At 46.5% G+C, this 15,436-nt stretch overlaps 2 protein-coding genes across 12 annotated transcripts in view; one reads left to right on the top strand and one right to left on the bottom strand.

The window, feature by feature from the left end:
* The first annotated feature begins 3,724 nt into the window (after positions 1 to 3,724).
* TEX38 (testis expressed 38) lies at positions 3,725 to 5,200 on the top strand. 2 transcript variants are annotated; one of them, XM_084965749.1, is made up of 2 exons: positions 3,725 to 3,750; positions 4,479 to 5,200. In XM_084965749.1, exons 1-2 carry the CDS (start codon positions 3,747 to 3,749, stop codon positions 5,048 to 5,050), a joined length of 576 nt encoding a protein of 191 aa, XP_084821875.1. In that variant the 5' UTR covers positions 3,725 to 3,746; the 3' UTR covers positions 5,051 to 5,200. The 2 variants fall into 2 exon arrangements, with proteins under 2 accessions (XP_084821875.1, XP_003482142.4); XM_003482094.5 differs by having other exon boundaries at positions 3,725 to 3,841.
* A 4,168-nt stretch (positions 5,201 to 9,368) lies between these two features.
* The window catches only part of EFCAB14 (EF-hand calcium binding domain 14), a 43,405-nt gene continuing 37,337 nt past the window's right edge, over positions 9,369 to 15,436 (bottom strand). For 9 of the 10 annotated variants that reach the window (XR_014808406.1, XM_021096709.2, XM_021096710.2 and 6 more), the window contains one exon: positions 9,369 to 12,917. Coding sequence is in view for 8 of the 10 variants with exons in the window: in XM_021096709.2 (XP_020952368.1) it covers positions 12,742 to 12,917 (176 nt within the window). In the remaining 2 variants the exon portion in view is untranslated. The remainder of the gene's footprint in view (positions 12,918 to 15,436) is intronic. The other variant, XR_014808407.1, reaches the window with a different exon arrangement.

Here is a 15,436-nt window from a genome sequence, read left to right as displayed (position 1 = left end):
GCGGCCGCACTCCGGCAGCGAGGTTCCGCGCGCACAAGGTTCCGGGGCCGGGGAAAGGCGCCTCCCGCCCGCGCCCCACTCCGGCCCCTGGTGCTCTGCGGCTCCAGCGTCCCCGCCCGACTCCTCCCCGAGCCCGGGACCAGCAGGCCCTGCGCGCCAAGTGTCATCGGACCTGCTGGTCCTCACCGAGCTTGAGAGATTTGTCCAAGGGCTGGCATCTTGTCAAGGTGCCTGATGTCTTCCTCTGCTTCCTAACACCCACCTTGAACGCCAGCCAAACTGAACTACTCTTCTCCCCAAAGAGACACCTGGATTTGTCCCTGACAAGTCTTTATTGGAGATAAAGCAACTGGAATGCTCTCTCTCCCCCCCACCCCTCGCCCCCAATGCCTGCCATCACCCTGAAGTGCCAGTGAGCTCCTGAGGTCCAGGACAGTGACGTCAGCATCTGTGTCCCAGGTGCCCAAGCACAGGCTAAGGCCTGGGCAGGCCCGCTGTGATGGCACTGATCAGTCTGCTTTCATTATGATTATGATTATGATTTTTAGGGCCGCACCCAAGCCTCAGAGGTTCCCAGGCTAGGCATCTAAGGTTCCCAGGCTTGGGGTCTAATTGGAACTACAGCTGCCGGCTTACACCACAGCCACAGCCACACCAGGTCAGAGCTGCATCTGGGACCTACAGCACAACTCACGGAGACGCTGTATCTTTAACCCATTGAGCAAGGTCAGGGATCGAACCGGCAACCTCATGGTTCCTAGTTGGATTCATTGCCCCTGAGCCACTACAGGGACTCCAGTCCATCTTTGTGAAAGTATTCCTCTTTGGGCCTTACCTGATAGAAACTGTTTTTGAATGGTGGGCCTCTACCCAGCAGGGACAGTGCCTTCAATGCTGCTCAGTCCAACCTACATTTATGGAGATGGGCTCTGGGCCCTGGCCTGTGCTGGGAGTGCTGTGGGAAACTCTGAGATGAGCACGTCCTTTATATTCTTTATACCACGACCTTATTTTATTTTCTTCATAGCAGTTATGATTACCTGAAATTCTTAGGTGTTTATTTCCTGGCATATATTAATTCATGGAGCTTACATTTTAGTGGGTGAGGCACAATAAATATAAATATATAGGCAGTGATACATGTTATGCAGAAAAACAAAGTAGGCTATGAGAGACAGAGATAAGGGGACCCTTGAGCAGAGACCTAAAGGAAACGAGGGAATGGTCTGTATGAATATCTGGGGGAAGAGCCCAGCGGATAAAGGGAACGGCAAGTGCAAAGGCCTCGATGCAGGAGCATGCTTTGCCATGCTTGTGGACTAGTAAGGAGGTTATTGTGCAAAGGAAGTTTGATCGCCAGGGCTTTGTAGGCTTTGGTTAAGGACTTTGGTTTTAAATCTAAGTGAGATGGGAAGTCACTGTAGGTTCTGAGTAGAGAAGTGCCACTTTTAAAAAGGGTTATTCTCGGGAGTTCCCATCATGGCTCGGTGGTTAACGAATCCGACCCTGGCGTCGCTCAGTGGGTTAAGGATCCGGCGTGGTGAGCTGTGGTGTAGGTTGCAGACACGGCTCGGATCCCGCGTTGCTGTGGCTCTGGCATGGGCCAGTGGTTACGGCTCCGATTGGACCCCTAGCCTGGGAACCTCCATATGCCACAGGAGCGGCCCAAGAAATGGCAAAAAATAAATAAACAAATAAAAAATAAAAAGGGTCATTCTGACCGCTGGTGGAATATAGCGTGAAGGGGGCAAGAATGCAAGCTCTCTCAAGGATGAAAAGTCTTTCCTAGTTTACCTGGGACTTTCCTGGCTTTAGCATCGAAAGTCCTATGTCCTGGAACCTGCCTTGGCCCCAGGCAAACCCGGGATGGTTGGTCACAGGGAGACCAGGTGAGACAGAGTCATGCTTGGACAAAAGTGATAGTGATGGGAAAGTGGTTAGATTCTGGGTAGGTTTCTTTTTTGGGGGGTCTTTTTAGGGCTGTACCCATGGCATATGGAGGTTCCCAGGCTAGGGGTGGAATTGGAGCTGTAGCTGCTGGCCTACACCACAGCCACAGCAATGCAAGATCCAAGCTGTGTCTGTGACCTTTACCACAGCTCACGACAACACCGGATCCTTAACCCACTGAGCAAGGCCGGGGATCAAACCTGTGTCCTCATGGATACTAGTCAGATTCATTTCTGCTGAGCCATGATGAGAACTCCCGGGGTAGGTTTTGAAAGCAAAGCCTAAAGATTTTGCTACTGGGGTAAATGTGGGTGTGAGACAATTGAAGACATCAAGGGTGACGGTCAGGCCTGAACAGCTGGAGGAAGAGACTTGCCATTTACAGTGAGGAGGAAGGCTGGCGTGGCTCTTGGAGGCTGGAGGATTAGGAGTTTGGTTGGGGACCTGGTAACTTAATGCGATAACTTATCTTAAGTTTGAGATCACTTAATAGACTGGCCAGGAGGGCTTTCAACCTGCCTTTTGGGTATGTGAGTCTGGAGATACAGCATTAGAGTTGTCCGTGTAGATGGGATATTTAAAGCCATGCGTGTGAGCACCATCACGGAGGAAAGGAGTGTAGATAGAGGGTGAGGACTGAACCCGAAGGCACACAACATTTAGAGATCAGGAGGAACTAGCAAAGGAGTCTGCAAAGCGGGAGCTGGTGACCTGGAGCCAGTGGGGGGAGCCCAGAGTAAGTGGAACCTGGAGGGAAATCTGTGCAAATTAGTGCCCCAAGTCACATGCTGGGGCCTGAAAGAGGGAAGCAAGAAGCCAAGCGGCTGAGCTGGTCCTAGTGGTGCAACCTCTGGGGAGGCTGACTTGGGCTTAATTAGGGCAGGATTTTCTGAGTTCCTGTAAGGTGCCTCTGAAGGTGTGAGCAAGTCACTGAGCCAAGCAATTCCCCAGGGATCAGTGCTGGGTAGGGGAGATCTGCCAAGCATCTGATGGGAGTTGGCCTAGACAAGTCTCAAAGTGCCTTCCAACTGGAGGTGGTGGGATTCTGGGATGCCAACCGAACGAGTGCTTGTCAGAGAGCAGATGGTATTGAGCTGAGCCTTGAAGGATAAGCAGCTGTTCAGTGGGGCTGGGGGTGGTGGTGGAAGGGGACATGGGGAGGGGTACTCACGCCTAGGTGGGGGAGCAGTAGGAGCAAAGCTCCAGCAGCGTTGAGTAAGCAGGGGCTGTTGAGGAGTCTGGCCTGGTCAGAAGGCAGAGGTGTGTGAAGGACGAGGAGAAAGGTGAGGCTAGAAAGAGAGGTAGGGCCAGAGGCCGGGAGGTCCCATAGGGCCTCATGCCCAGGAATATGTGCCAGCACTTGCTGAAGGAAGGTAATGAAACTAAAGAGAGGCTGTAAAGGAAGGAGCTGCTGACCACACAGTTCCCCTGAGTGGGTTGTCTCTTTGGTCCTGGAGGACTTAAGGGCAGGGTTGCCCAGTGCTCTGCGTGCTCCCTGCACCAGTCCCCCGGGGATGGGTATCCACTGACAGCTCTTTAAAGCCGAGGGAATGATAAGCCCCTGAGGGACCTAGGGCCCTTTCCCGGGGGCTGCTCTATAGGTCAGGGGTCGGGGCCGACAGTCCCCGGTAGAAGCAGTAGAAATGTACCATGCCCAGGAAACCCACGGGTGGAGTCCCCTCCTTCCATTAGACGTCACAATGCTGCCCTTGGATGCCGCGTGCTCAGAACCCAGTGACCCGCCTTTAGGGAACAATGGGGCCCCGGCATTCTGGGGACTTCTACTGGTTAGACAGATGGGTAGGTGAGCTCTCCCTCCCCAGAGCCATCAGCCAGGTACCAAGGCTCAACCTTATGGATGCCCGGTGGGAGGACCGCAGCCTCCCTGGTGGTAAATGTGCTCCCTCCCCAAGTCCCTGCTCCTTGCTTTGTGCGCTTAGACTGGGAGGCAGACCCTCAGGGAAAAGCTTTTGTGTGGATGGGGTAGTGGTTTCCTGCACAGAAGAGTGTTAAGGGTTAGGACATGGTTTCCTCTGGAAAACGGATTGCTTGAGGGCAAGACATGTCACTCTGTCCACCCTGAGGGGACAGCGTTAATATCCCAGAACCATCGCGGCCGAATAAGGTCAGGGGTGTGGTGCAGCGGGGTGGGGCATCGGTGTTCCATCCACCGGCAAACTTTTACTTTCTTAATGGCTTTGCCTTTAGTGAGGCTTCTCATTTGGAAGGACTGGATGGGGCCAGGGGTGGGAACCAGAGGCTTGATGAAGCCTGGACAGATCATACCCCTTTAGAACGGAGCTTTCTTCATCTGTGAAGGGCTAAGGGTGGCCTCTTAAACTGCCTGGAAATCTTGTTTTGATTGACTAAAAGAATGATGAGGCAGGTCAATGAGGAGAAAAGGAAGGAATGGAGAGAGTGGTTAAATGGATGGGAAGGTTGATAAAGAGACGTGTGAGCAGCAGCTCAGGCCCCCATCTGGAGCTCTCAGCCAGCTGGCTTTTTTTCTTTCCTACTGCCTTCCTCAGTGTGGGTGTCACTGTACTTTGGATTCTTGGGGCTGTGTTCTGTGATAACCGGTGGCTGCATCCTCTTTCTGCACCGGAGGAAGAACCTGCGGCGGGAAGAACGTGCTCAGGAGTGGGTGCAGGTGATGAGGGCAGCCACGTTCACCTACAGCCCGCTGCTGTACTGGATTAATAAGCGACGGCACTATGGCATGAACGCAGCCATCAACACGGGCCCACCTGCTGCCACCGAGACTGAGACCGATGCCCAGAATTCAGATCGTCCGTGGGAGCTGGACGTCCCTGAGAGCAGGAGCTACGCTGCTCAAGACGGCAGCCCCAAGGTGGAGGCCGCCATCCCCCTACAACCTGCAGTGCAGCTGGTCCCTCAGCAGCCCCTGCCTTCCCCAAGGCCGAGGCCCCAGGCCAGCTCCCCACTCCCCATTGTCTTTGAGGAGGTGCCCTTTGCCTTCTCCCTGTGTAACTTACCCCCAATGCTGAACCATTCGGTCTCCTACCCTTTGGCCACCTGTCCCCAAAGGAGTGCCAATTTCCATTCCCTCCCCACGCTGGCCCAGGGGGGGCACTGCTAAAGGGCCAAGCCGTTTGCTCCAGAATTGGAGCTGCCTCTCACGGAGGATGGGGGGAGCTCGGGAGATGAAGCTGACCTCAGGGAGGTGGTATTGACCCAGAGACCAGGGACCATCTGGGTGTCAAACAGTGAAAGAGTTTTAAAAGTCCAAGGCTGCCTTGTGTCTCATTTGTTAGGAGGGCAATGTCTGATAGGGCCACTTTGCAAATCAAGCTGAAACTCACTGAGTCTCACATCCATGGGAACTGAGGATTGGCTGCGGGGAGACACACTGAATCAGTACTTGTGATGGGCTCGACATTCCTCCATCTGGTATTTAAGACCAGAAAATGTGTGCCAGACCTTGGGCTAGGTCCCCAAAGGCACTGCCATTCTGTCGGATGTTCAGCACGGTTGCAACAAGAGTGATAACCGCTGAAGATGCTTGAGCCGCGGCGATTCGTAGTGGCCGAAACCAGTCAGCATGAAATCCATGAGTCGCACTGCATGGCTGCTTGAATTGCATTGTTAAATCTATGATGTAGTGCCTTCCGAGGTGGTTGTCTCTACATTATTTCTAATACAAGAACACTGCCAAACAGATATCATGACCCTCCTCTCACAGATGAAGAGACAGTTTCCAAGGGCACTTAAAAAAATGGAAGTATAGGAGCTCCCGTTGTGGCTCAGTGGGTTAAGAACCTGACTTGTATCTATAAGGATGCAAGTTTGATCTTCGGCCTCACTCAGTGGCTTCAGGATCTGGTGTTGCCACAGCTGTGGTGTAGATTGCAGCTGTGGCTCAGATTCAGTCTCTGGCCTGGGAACTTCCATATGCCCTGGGTGTGGCCAAAGAAAAATTCTTTTCCACTAGTTTATCCTAAGACATTGAATATAATTCTCTGTGCTATACGGTAGGAGCTTGTTATTTATCCTCTCCACATATAACAGCTTATATCAGCTAACCTCAACCTCCGACTCTGTCCCTTCTCCACCCGCTTCCCCCGTGGCAACCACAAGTTTGTTCTCCTTGTCCGTGATTCTGTTCGTCTTTGGTAGACAGGTTCATTTGTGCCATCTTTTAGATTCCACATATAAGTGATATCATATAGTATTTATCTTTCTCTTTCTGACTTACTTCACTTCATACAATAATCTCAAGTTACATCCATGTTGCTGTGAATGGCATTATTTTGTCCTTTTTTATGGCTGAGTAGTATTCCATTGTATATATGTACCATATCTTTATTCATCTGTCAGTGGACATTTAGGTTGTTTCCATGTCTTGGCTATTGTGAATAGTGCTGCTAAGAACATAGGGGTGCATGTATCTTTTTGGATTATAGTTTTGTCTGGATATATGCCCAGGAGTGGGACTGCTGGATCATATGGTAGTTCTATATGGCAGTTCTGAGGAGCTTCCACACTGTTTTCTGTAGTAGCTGTACCAACGTACATTCCTACCAACAGTGTAGGAGGGTTCACTTTTCTCCACATCCTCTCCAGCATTTGCTATTTGTAGACTTTTTAATGTTGGCCATTCTAACTGGCGTGAGGTGGTATCTCATAGTTTTAATTTGCATTTCTCTAATGATCAGAGATGTTGAACATTTTTTTCATGTGTCTTTTGGCCATTTGTATGTCTTCTTTGGAGAAATGTCTATTTAAATCTTTTTTTTTTTTTTTGTCTTTTTGCCTTTTCTAGGGCCGCTTCCACAGCATATGGAGATTCCCAGGCTAGGGGTCTAATTGGAGCTGTAGCTGCCGGCCTACACCACAGCCACAGCCACGCGGGATCCAAGCCATGTCTGCGACCTACACCACAGCTCACAGCAACCCCGGATCCTTAACCCACTGAGGGAGGCCAGGGATTGAACCTGCAACCTCATGGTTTCTAGTCGGATTCGTTAACCGCTGAGCCATGATGGGAACTCCTCTATTTAGATCTTCTGTGCATTTTTCCATTGGGTTATTTTTTTTGCTGTTAAGTTGTATAAGCTGTTTGTATATTTTGGAAATTAAGCCCTTGTTGGTTGCAGCATTTGCAAATATTTTCTCCCATTCTGTAGGGAGAACATTTTATGGTTCCCTTTGCTATACAAAATCTTGTAAGTTTGATTAAGTCTCTTGTATTTATTTTTGTTAATTTTAATGCCTTGGGAGAAAACATTGGTATGATTCATGTCAGAGAAATGTTTTGTCTGTGATCTCCTCTGTGAGTTTTATGGTGTCATTCCTTAAGTCTTTAAGCCACCTTGAGTTTGTTTTTGTGTATGGTGTGTGCTAACCCCATTGATTTACATGTGGCTGTCTAACTTACCCAACACCACTTGCTTAAGAGATTTTTCCTACTTATAATCTTACTTCCTTTGTTGAAGATTAACTGACTGTTGACAGAGATCTGTGGATTTATTTCTGGGCTCCCTCTTCTGTTGCATTGATCCATATGTCTATTTTTGTGCCAGTGGCATGCTGTTTTGATTACTGTAGCTTTGTAGTATTGTCTGAAGTCTGGGAAGTATATGCCTCCCACTTTGTTTTTCTTTAGGGTTACTTTGGCAATTCTGGGTCTTTTATGATTCCATTTAGACTTTAGGATTATTTGTTCTGGTCCTGTGAAAAATATCATGGGTAATTTGACAGGGATTGCATTAAATCTGTACATTGCTTTGTATAGTATGCCATTTCAATATTTTCTGGCCACACTTATGGCATGCGACATGCAGAAGTTCCTAAGCCAGTGATCGAACTTTGCCGCAGCAATGACCCAAACTGCTACAGTGACAATGCTGGATCCTTAACCTGCTGTGCCACAAGAGAACTCCCACGCCTTATCATTTTTCTGTTGCGGAACAAGGTGGCAAATTTGTCTGCCTGGCATCAAAGTTCCCTGATCTTCCCACTATACATCATGGCATCCCTTCCCTAATGATATCTGGTTCAAAAACACTTGGAAAATGACTTACTGTGTGGTTAGGGTGTAATTAATTTGGCTTATGGATTGGCTTGGGGGAAGTGCTGGCTGGTCAGTAATCCCCTTAAAATTGTACATAGAAATGCATCCATTTTTTTTTTTTAAATTCTTTCTCAAAGCGATTCACGCATGGCTCCTCCAAAGGTTAAGATCCATTGTATGGGAATATTAATTTTTGTACTTTCTGGCAGATATCCTAAAAGAAGAGACAAAGATAATAACACTGCCTCTTTGGTCCCAGTTCAAAGCAGAAAAACTCAGCTCTGCTCCAGGGCATAAAATTGTCCCTTTCACTTTGGAAATGAGAAAATCATTTTACCACATTTGTAAACAAGCTAGGCTCTTATGTATAGTCTTTCCTGAGAGGAAAGTTCACTGAGATTGTGTCATTCCAGAATCTAGCAACTGTGTAAAGCTAATTAAAAATGTGTGTGTGTGAAAAAAGCCCCAGCCTCTCTCTAAATAATCCTTATCTTGCAATGAATTTCAAGCCTTTTTCTTTTCAAAGACATTGAAATATTTCTTGTAAACATGCTCTTATATGGAATCTTTTTTTTGTTTGTTTTTTTTGTTTTTGCTTTTTAGGGCAGCACCTGCAGCATATGGAAGTTTCCAGGCAAGGGGTTGAATTGGAGCTGTAGCCGCCAGCCTATGCCACAGCCACAGTGGCAAGGGATCCAAGCTGCGTATGTGCCCTACACCACAGCTCATGGAAACGCTGGATCCCCAACCCACAGAGTGAGGCCAGGGATCGAACCCAAGTCCTCAGGGATACTGGTTGGGTTTGTTACCACTCTGCCACCACGGGAACTCCTATATTGAATCTTAAAATAAAAGACAGGCCTAACTGGAACTTCTCTGGTTGATAGAGAAGCCAGGGCTCACTCTTCCCTGACCGTGCAGATGCTGAAGCCTTCACTTCTTCAGGCCAAATCAGGTGGTTCTTCAGGAAGATTCTTCAACATTATGTCCATCATCTGTTTAGGCTTTGCGTTCAAAGAGTCCATAAAAATAGGAATCAAAGCAGATTTTTTTTCTTAGTGATCAGGTATGGGGGTGGGGAGCCTTTACTCATAGGAACATTGGGGGAGTTCCTGTCGTGGCTCAGCAGTTAATGAATCTGACTAGCACCCTTGAGGACACGGGTTCGACCCCTGGCCTCACCCAGTGGGTTAAGGATCCGGCAGTGCTGTGAGCTGTGGTGTAGGTCAAAGAGGCGCCTCGGATGTTGCGTTGCTGTGGCTGTGGCGAAGGCCAGTGGCTACAGCTCTGATTCAACCCCTAGCCTGGGAACCTCCATATGCCGCCGGTGCAGCCCTAGAAAGCAAAACAAACAAACAAACAAACAAAAAACAAAAAAACACAGTGGGAGAAAAAAGAAATGTTTTATTTAGATAAATTAAAATGGATGTATTACTGATAGGAAATTAGCAAAGCCCAAATCAAGGGGTGGAAACCTTGAATTTGCTCCCTAAAGAGAACCAAAATTGCTTAAACGTTACCAAAATAGCTCCACTAAAGCAAAGTAGATTTACATTTCTTAATATGAGAAAACAAGGTAGTTTAGGTTCGTATAACAAACAATACACGCTTTATAAAATCTCAGGAATACCCAAATGTGTTCTGGTTTGGATATGAAAGAGGGGACCACATCTAACTGGCGTTGGTAAGCAAGCCAATGAGGTGTGTAGCAAACAAAAGCATCACTAAAAACAAATCAACAGCAGGCCATTATGAGTATGAGCCCATCACAGTCAAAATCTTCAACTGTGACCGCGAGACGGTGGTGGGGGTGGGGGAGAAGGTTCCATCCAGCAACATGAAGTGAGGGAATGACAACGGAGGCAAGTCGGCAGCAGCAGGTGAAGGGTGTCCCTCAGCTGCGCTGTATCAGACACAACCCTTAGTGCCAGGCCTGTCTCTGTCCTTAAGGCCACGACACTAGAGTCATCCCCAAGCCAGGTCCTCTCTTCCTATAATACCTTCTTGCCGTTCTCATTCATGGAGGAGGCTTTCTAGGTAAACATTCTATCAGATAAGGGCAAAAGAAAAGCAGGACCAAGAAGCTTTGCTTTGGGAACTTAACAAAAGCAGGATTAGGAGCAGCCAGAGTGAAGAGGTCATAGAATTCGAAATCAAAACCAAACCCAGACTCACCACCACTGCTACCCAGACTTCCTCTCAGGGCTGAGGTGTGGGAGGTAAGACTTGACTACAGATTAATAGAACTCATAGGCTGGGTAAGTTCACTTTCAAATAAAAATCCCAAATTAATACTGAATAATAGGCTTGTGGGAATGCTTTTTTTTGGGGGGGGGGGCTGCACCTGCAGCATGTGGAAATTCCGAGGCCAGGGAGGGATTGAACTGTGCCACAGCAATGACCCAAGCTGCTGCAGTGACAATGCAGGATCCTTGACCCATTACACCACAAGGGAACTCCAGGCATGCTTTTTTTTTAAGCCAACGAGTACGCTCAACTCAGCGCAAAGGAGTTCAAGATGTCCTAGTTCTGCCTGGGAGATGTGGCACTTTCCCAGGCGGTGTGACAAGGGTATTCGCAGTGCGGCAGGAACACTCCTGCCAAATTTGACAGGGGAGAGGATGGTGCTGCCCTCCTCGTTCAGGGATGACGGCAGACAGACAAGCTTGAGGTGGGCAGAACAGAGGATAAACTAAATACCACAATTGATGCAAAAGTGAAGGAGTTAAGGTGTCCTCAAAGGATCTGCCTAGGAATAAGAATTTGAAACTAAAAAGGACAAGCTATATTACCCTCAAGTATATTTCGTATAAATCGGTTCTCAAAAAAAATACCTTCCAGGTACAGACATACTATGTATGGTACAATATATACAAATATAGCAGTATAATTCAATTTCTTGCTAGAATTTTATTTGGTTGTTACAAAATCTGCAAGGGTATATATATATATATATTATTAAAAGGGGGGGGGGGCATGAAAGGCAGCCAGAAGAGTAAGTTATCTTCAAGTTACCTAAAGTGCCAGGCTAATTTTATACTATATTTAAAACTTTCCAAGAAAGTAAAATAGCTCAGATAGGCAAAGAAAATGTTTGTGAGAGAGAGAGAGACATGACATGAGCCATAATGAGGTAAGCAGACACATTCACGGGAAAAGCTTCACCCTGCTTTAACTAAATTTTAGTATTTCTAGGAAAAAAATCAAGGTTTGCCAACACCAAGCTGAAAAATCATCTAAAGAAAAAACCCAGCCCTTAAAATATATTTAAGGGTGCTCAACTGCACTGACGGCCGAAGGGCAACTTAGACAAAGCTAAAAAGGAAACAAGCTCTACTACAGAATCTAGACCCTGAAAGCGTCTCTGGTTTCTCCCGGACTTGGTCTCTGGAACAAGCTTTGCGGTTTCCCTTCTGTGTTGCCCAAAGATCGCTTCTAAGACCAACACAGCACACACACCTGTGACACGGAGGAAGAAGTCCTTCCAGCCCAGAGGCCTTTAGTCCTAGGCCTACAGAAGTATTTAAAGGGAGAAGTATTGTATCTGCTTGTATTAAATTTGGAAAAACTTGCTGCCAGGCTTGCCTGCCGTGTTTGGCATCTCTGGACAGACAGCTTCTAGCTACTTCTGAGCTGTAATGCTAAGAAGATGTATGATTTCACATGTTTCATTTCACCACCTTTTTGGCCTTAGCCCAGGTAAAATCTCACCACGTTTCTTGGATCCGAATTAGAGGCACAGCTTTCCTCTACAGCTCCTGCGTAGCCAAGCTGAGATGGTGGCCAAGGGACTTCAGCCCTGCCTTTCAGAACAGAGATGATATCAGAGACGAGCGAGCGTCAGTTACAGCTTAAAGGTAGAGTTGGGTGGGTGGGTGGGGGAAGATAAGCTAGTTCACTCTGGGGGAAAATGTAGCTCCCACCGGATAACTTTTTATGCTCATAAGCCCTGAAACAGGATTAAAAATGAGAAAATCCCCAACAAGACTTCTCTGGTTCACAGGCTGGGATTAGCTGAGAGGACAGAACAAAGAGCCAGAATCTGACTTTCCTGAGCCTGGAGGCAGCACTGTCCCCTCAGTGTCCACTCCCTAAATCTATTCCCCCAGCACCAGGCCGCCCCCCATGGCAGCACCTAAAAGTGTCGTCTATGGAGATGGGGACATAGCTTCAGCTGCTACCAGAACAAATCAGAGATTTTTAAAAATGAATCATTTGTTCACATCCTGTTTCAAACCATTCTTCCTACTTCACACAAAATATGCATGACTCTTTCTTCTATTTTAAATATTTACAAACAGAAAAGGTCCATCTGTCAAAGGAAAGACATTTTCTGAGTCTGTATAAAGTGCAGCTAATTTAAGGCAAATTTATGTGAAATATAAAAGGCGGCTTATTCTCTCTGTACACATTTTCCAGTTTTAAAAGATAAAGTCTTCTCCCCTCAAAAAAAAAAAAAAAAAAATGAAAGAGGGAAAAAAAAGAGGGCTTGACTTTTTTTTTTTTGTCTGGAAATTTTAAAATTAAGATCGTACTGGTTTTAGGAAATCATAGATTTCTGAGTATCAGCAAAATGGTCTTTTTTTAAAAAAATAACTTTTATATAGCTTTTTCAAACAAGTTAAAAGGTGGCAATGTGTCTGCTACAGTAGTTTGGAGGACTGGAGGCCTGATGGGTAGGTAAAGGGTGGTTTCTGTTAGTGAATAGCTATTAGGTAGTCCTGGGTATAACCGTTTCTAAAGTCAGCCTGATGAGGCTAGAAACCTAAAGCTACTCGCAGCTCCGAGAGCGAGTACCCTCCGTCTCCATCAAAATCAAACGCTCTCAAACGCTCTGGCTCTGGCACAGCAGAACCTAAGGAGTTCCAGATTTCCTGGTAGGTCAGCTTCCCATCCATGTCCTGGCCAGTCTTGTGGAACAAATCCTCAAGATCTGTTAAAAAGGAATTACAAAAAATGTTTATGTCTATATGTATAGCTAAATTCAATTAACAGTTTAAAAAGTAGTCTCAGCTGAATTTAAAGCACTAAAAGAAAAGCTACTTTGCATACTTTGTTCCTAAAAGGTAAGTTTAAGATTTCACTAAGTCAGAAAGACTAATTCTTGATCTTTTTTTTTTCTTTTTGCTATTTCTTGGGCCGCTCCCGAGGCATATGGAGGTTCCCAGGCTAGGGGTTGAATCGGAGCTGTAGCCACCGGCCTATGCCAGAGCCACAGCAACGCGGGATCCGAGCCGCGTCTGCGACCTACACCACAGCTCATGGCAACGCCGGATTGTTAACCCACTGAGCAAGGGCAGGGACCGAACCCGCAACCTCATGGTTCCTAGCTGGATTCATTAACCACTGTGCCATGATGGGAACTCCTAATTCTTGACCTATTAAAAATGAGGAGGAGCTCCCTTGCGGCACAGTGAGTTAAGGATCCAGTGCTGTCACTGCAGTGGCCTGAGTCACCACTGTGGCACAGTTCACTCCCTGGTCCAGGAACTTCCACATGCTGCAGGTGTGGCCAGAAAGAAAGAAAGAAAGAGAGGAATATTGTAGGGCACTATCCTCCCCAAACAGTAGTGACAGATAATCACAGGAGAAGCAAATGCACTGGCTCCTCTCTGTCCAGGGCTTTCCTTCTGGATTCTCCAGATTTGATTCTTATGCTGAAGGGGTGAAAAGGACTGCAGAGATCCAAAGAGCCAACTGAGGGAGCTCCCGTTGTGGCTCAATAGGAATGAGTCTGACTAGTATCCATGAGGATGCAGGTCTGATCTCTGGCTTCACCCAGTGGGTTAAGGATCTGGCATTGCTGTGAGCTGTGGTGTAGGTTGCAGACCTGGCTTGGATCTGGCGTTGCTGTGGCTCTGGTGTAGGCCGGCAGCTGCAGCTCTGATTCAACCCCTAGCCTGGGAACCTCCATATGTTGTGGGTGTGACCCTACAAAGAATAATAAAAAAAAAAAGGAGTTAATTGATAGAACCTGAGTCTGTAAAACAAACTACAGCATACTGTTGGTTGAAGAGTTATCATATGGCCCATTGACTCCATTCCTAGATATACTCTCAAGAGAAACGAAAACTTGTCTACATAAGAATCTGTACAGAAATGATCAAATCTTCATTGTTCCTAATAGGCAAGAAGTGGAAAAATCCTAATGTCCATCAACTAATAAGTGGATAAACAAAACGTAGTATATTCATACAACGGAATATTATTCAGTCATAAAAAGGAATGAGCTACTGCTATATGCTACAACATGGATAAAACTTGAAACCATTATGCTAAATGAAAGGAGCACATTGAAAGAAAGAAGCACACATGAGGCCATGTACACATGATTCCATGTTTGTGAAGTATCGAGAATAGGTAAATCCAAAGAGGCGGTGGCTGAGAGATCAGTGGTTGCTAAGGCTGGGGGCTGAGTGATAAGAGACAATTCTCTCTCCCAACCCCACCCCCTTTCCCTCCAGCTAAGAGGCCTTATAATGAACGTCTAGGAGGGCCAGTTACTTATATAACACTTAAAAGGGCTTGATTGTGTGCCCACTGAATGACTTAGTAGATTCAGTCTCTAATACCAGAGGATAGTCAATGAGGCTTATGTTTCTTTAAATCTTTTCTAAATGCCTTTCCTTTCTTCATTTATTCAACTCTGCACCTAGATTCAACAGGCCTCCGGCTGTTTGGTACTTAGGAAGGATGGAAATGACCTGAATCAGGGAGGGAAACAAGGCCCAATCTATCAAGCAGTTTAGCAGACAAGCTTTTCAGTAAGTCCCTACTTTCAGTCCTAAGACAGCCCCAGCAGAGCAGCTAAATAAAAATCTCAAAAATTCTCTGAAAGCCAGAAAAGCAGTGAGACACTGGTTCCCAATGCCTGCCACCAAGTGGCTAGCTAGAAAATGTTTCTGTGTGTATACGGAACATGGTTTACAGAATGTGTGATACACTTTGCAGTGTTATTCAAATAAAAATCTGCTGCCTCAGGTCGTTTAAAAAATGTAGTTCTTCAAAAGTGTGAAGCCTATGTTAGGGATTAAAGTATAGATATTAAGAAGGTTATTTCTTAATCTAACAGTCTTCCATTTATTGTCATTGATTCTTGACATAATAATGAAGACTATGAGTTGGTAACTTGCATCACCAATAAACACAGCTTAACACTCTCCTGTGTCGCCAGAAAACAGAAAAAAACTGGGGATGGGAAAAAGGTAATTGCAAAAGGGAACTATAAATTTAAGTCTTCTATGCCTTAAGAGTCAATTATAGCCTATAGATAACTCATTTGCTTAACAAAGATTCCTGTGTACCAGGCCCTAGGCTGGGGGCTGGGAGTGAAGTTAAAACGTTATATCTCCCCAGGAAATTACAACAGAGTGACATGCACTATACAGGTGCAAACACAAGATGCGATGAGTGCAGAAACAGGTAGAGCCTAATCCAGTCCTAGCAGGTAAG

The sequence above is a fragment of the Sus scrofa genome, chromosome 6 (genome assembly GCF_054392235.1).
Source record: "Sus scrofa isolate SSC_HxYL_T2T_F1_AM1 chromosome 6, Sscrofa_HxYL_maternal_Yorkshire_Landrace_v2.0, whole genome shotgun sequence".
Taxonomy (NCBI): Eukaryota; Metazoa; Chordata; class Mammalia; order Artiodactyla; family Suidae; genus Sus; species Sus scrofa.
The sequence above is the reverse complement of the archived record's forward strand: the minus strand, read 5'-3'. Positions and strand labels throughout refer to the sequence as shown.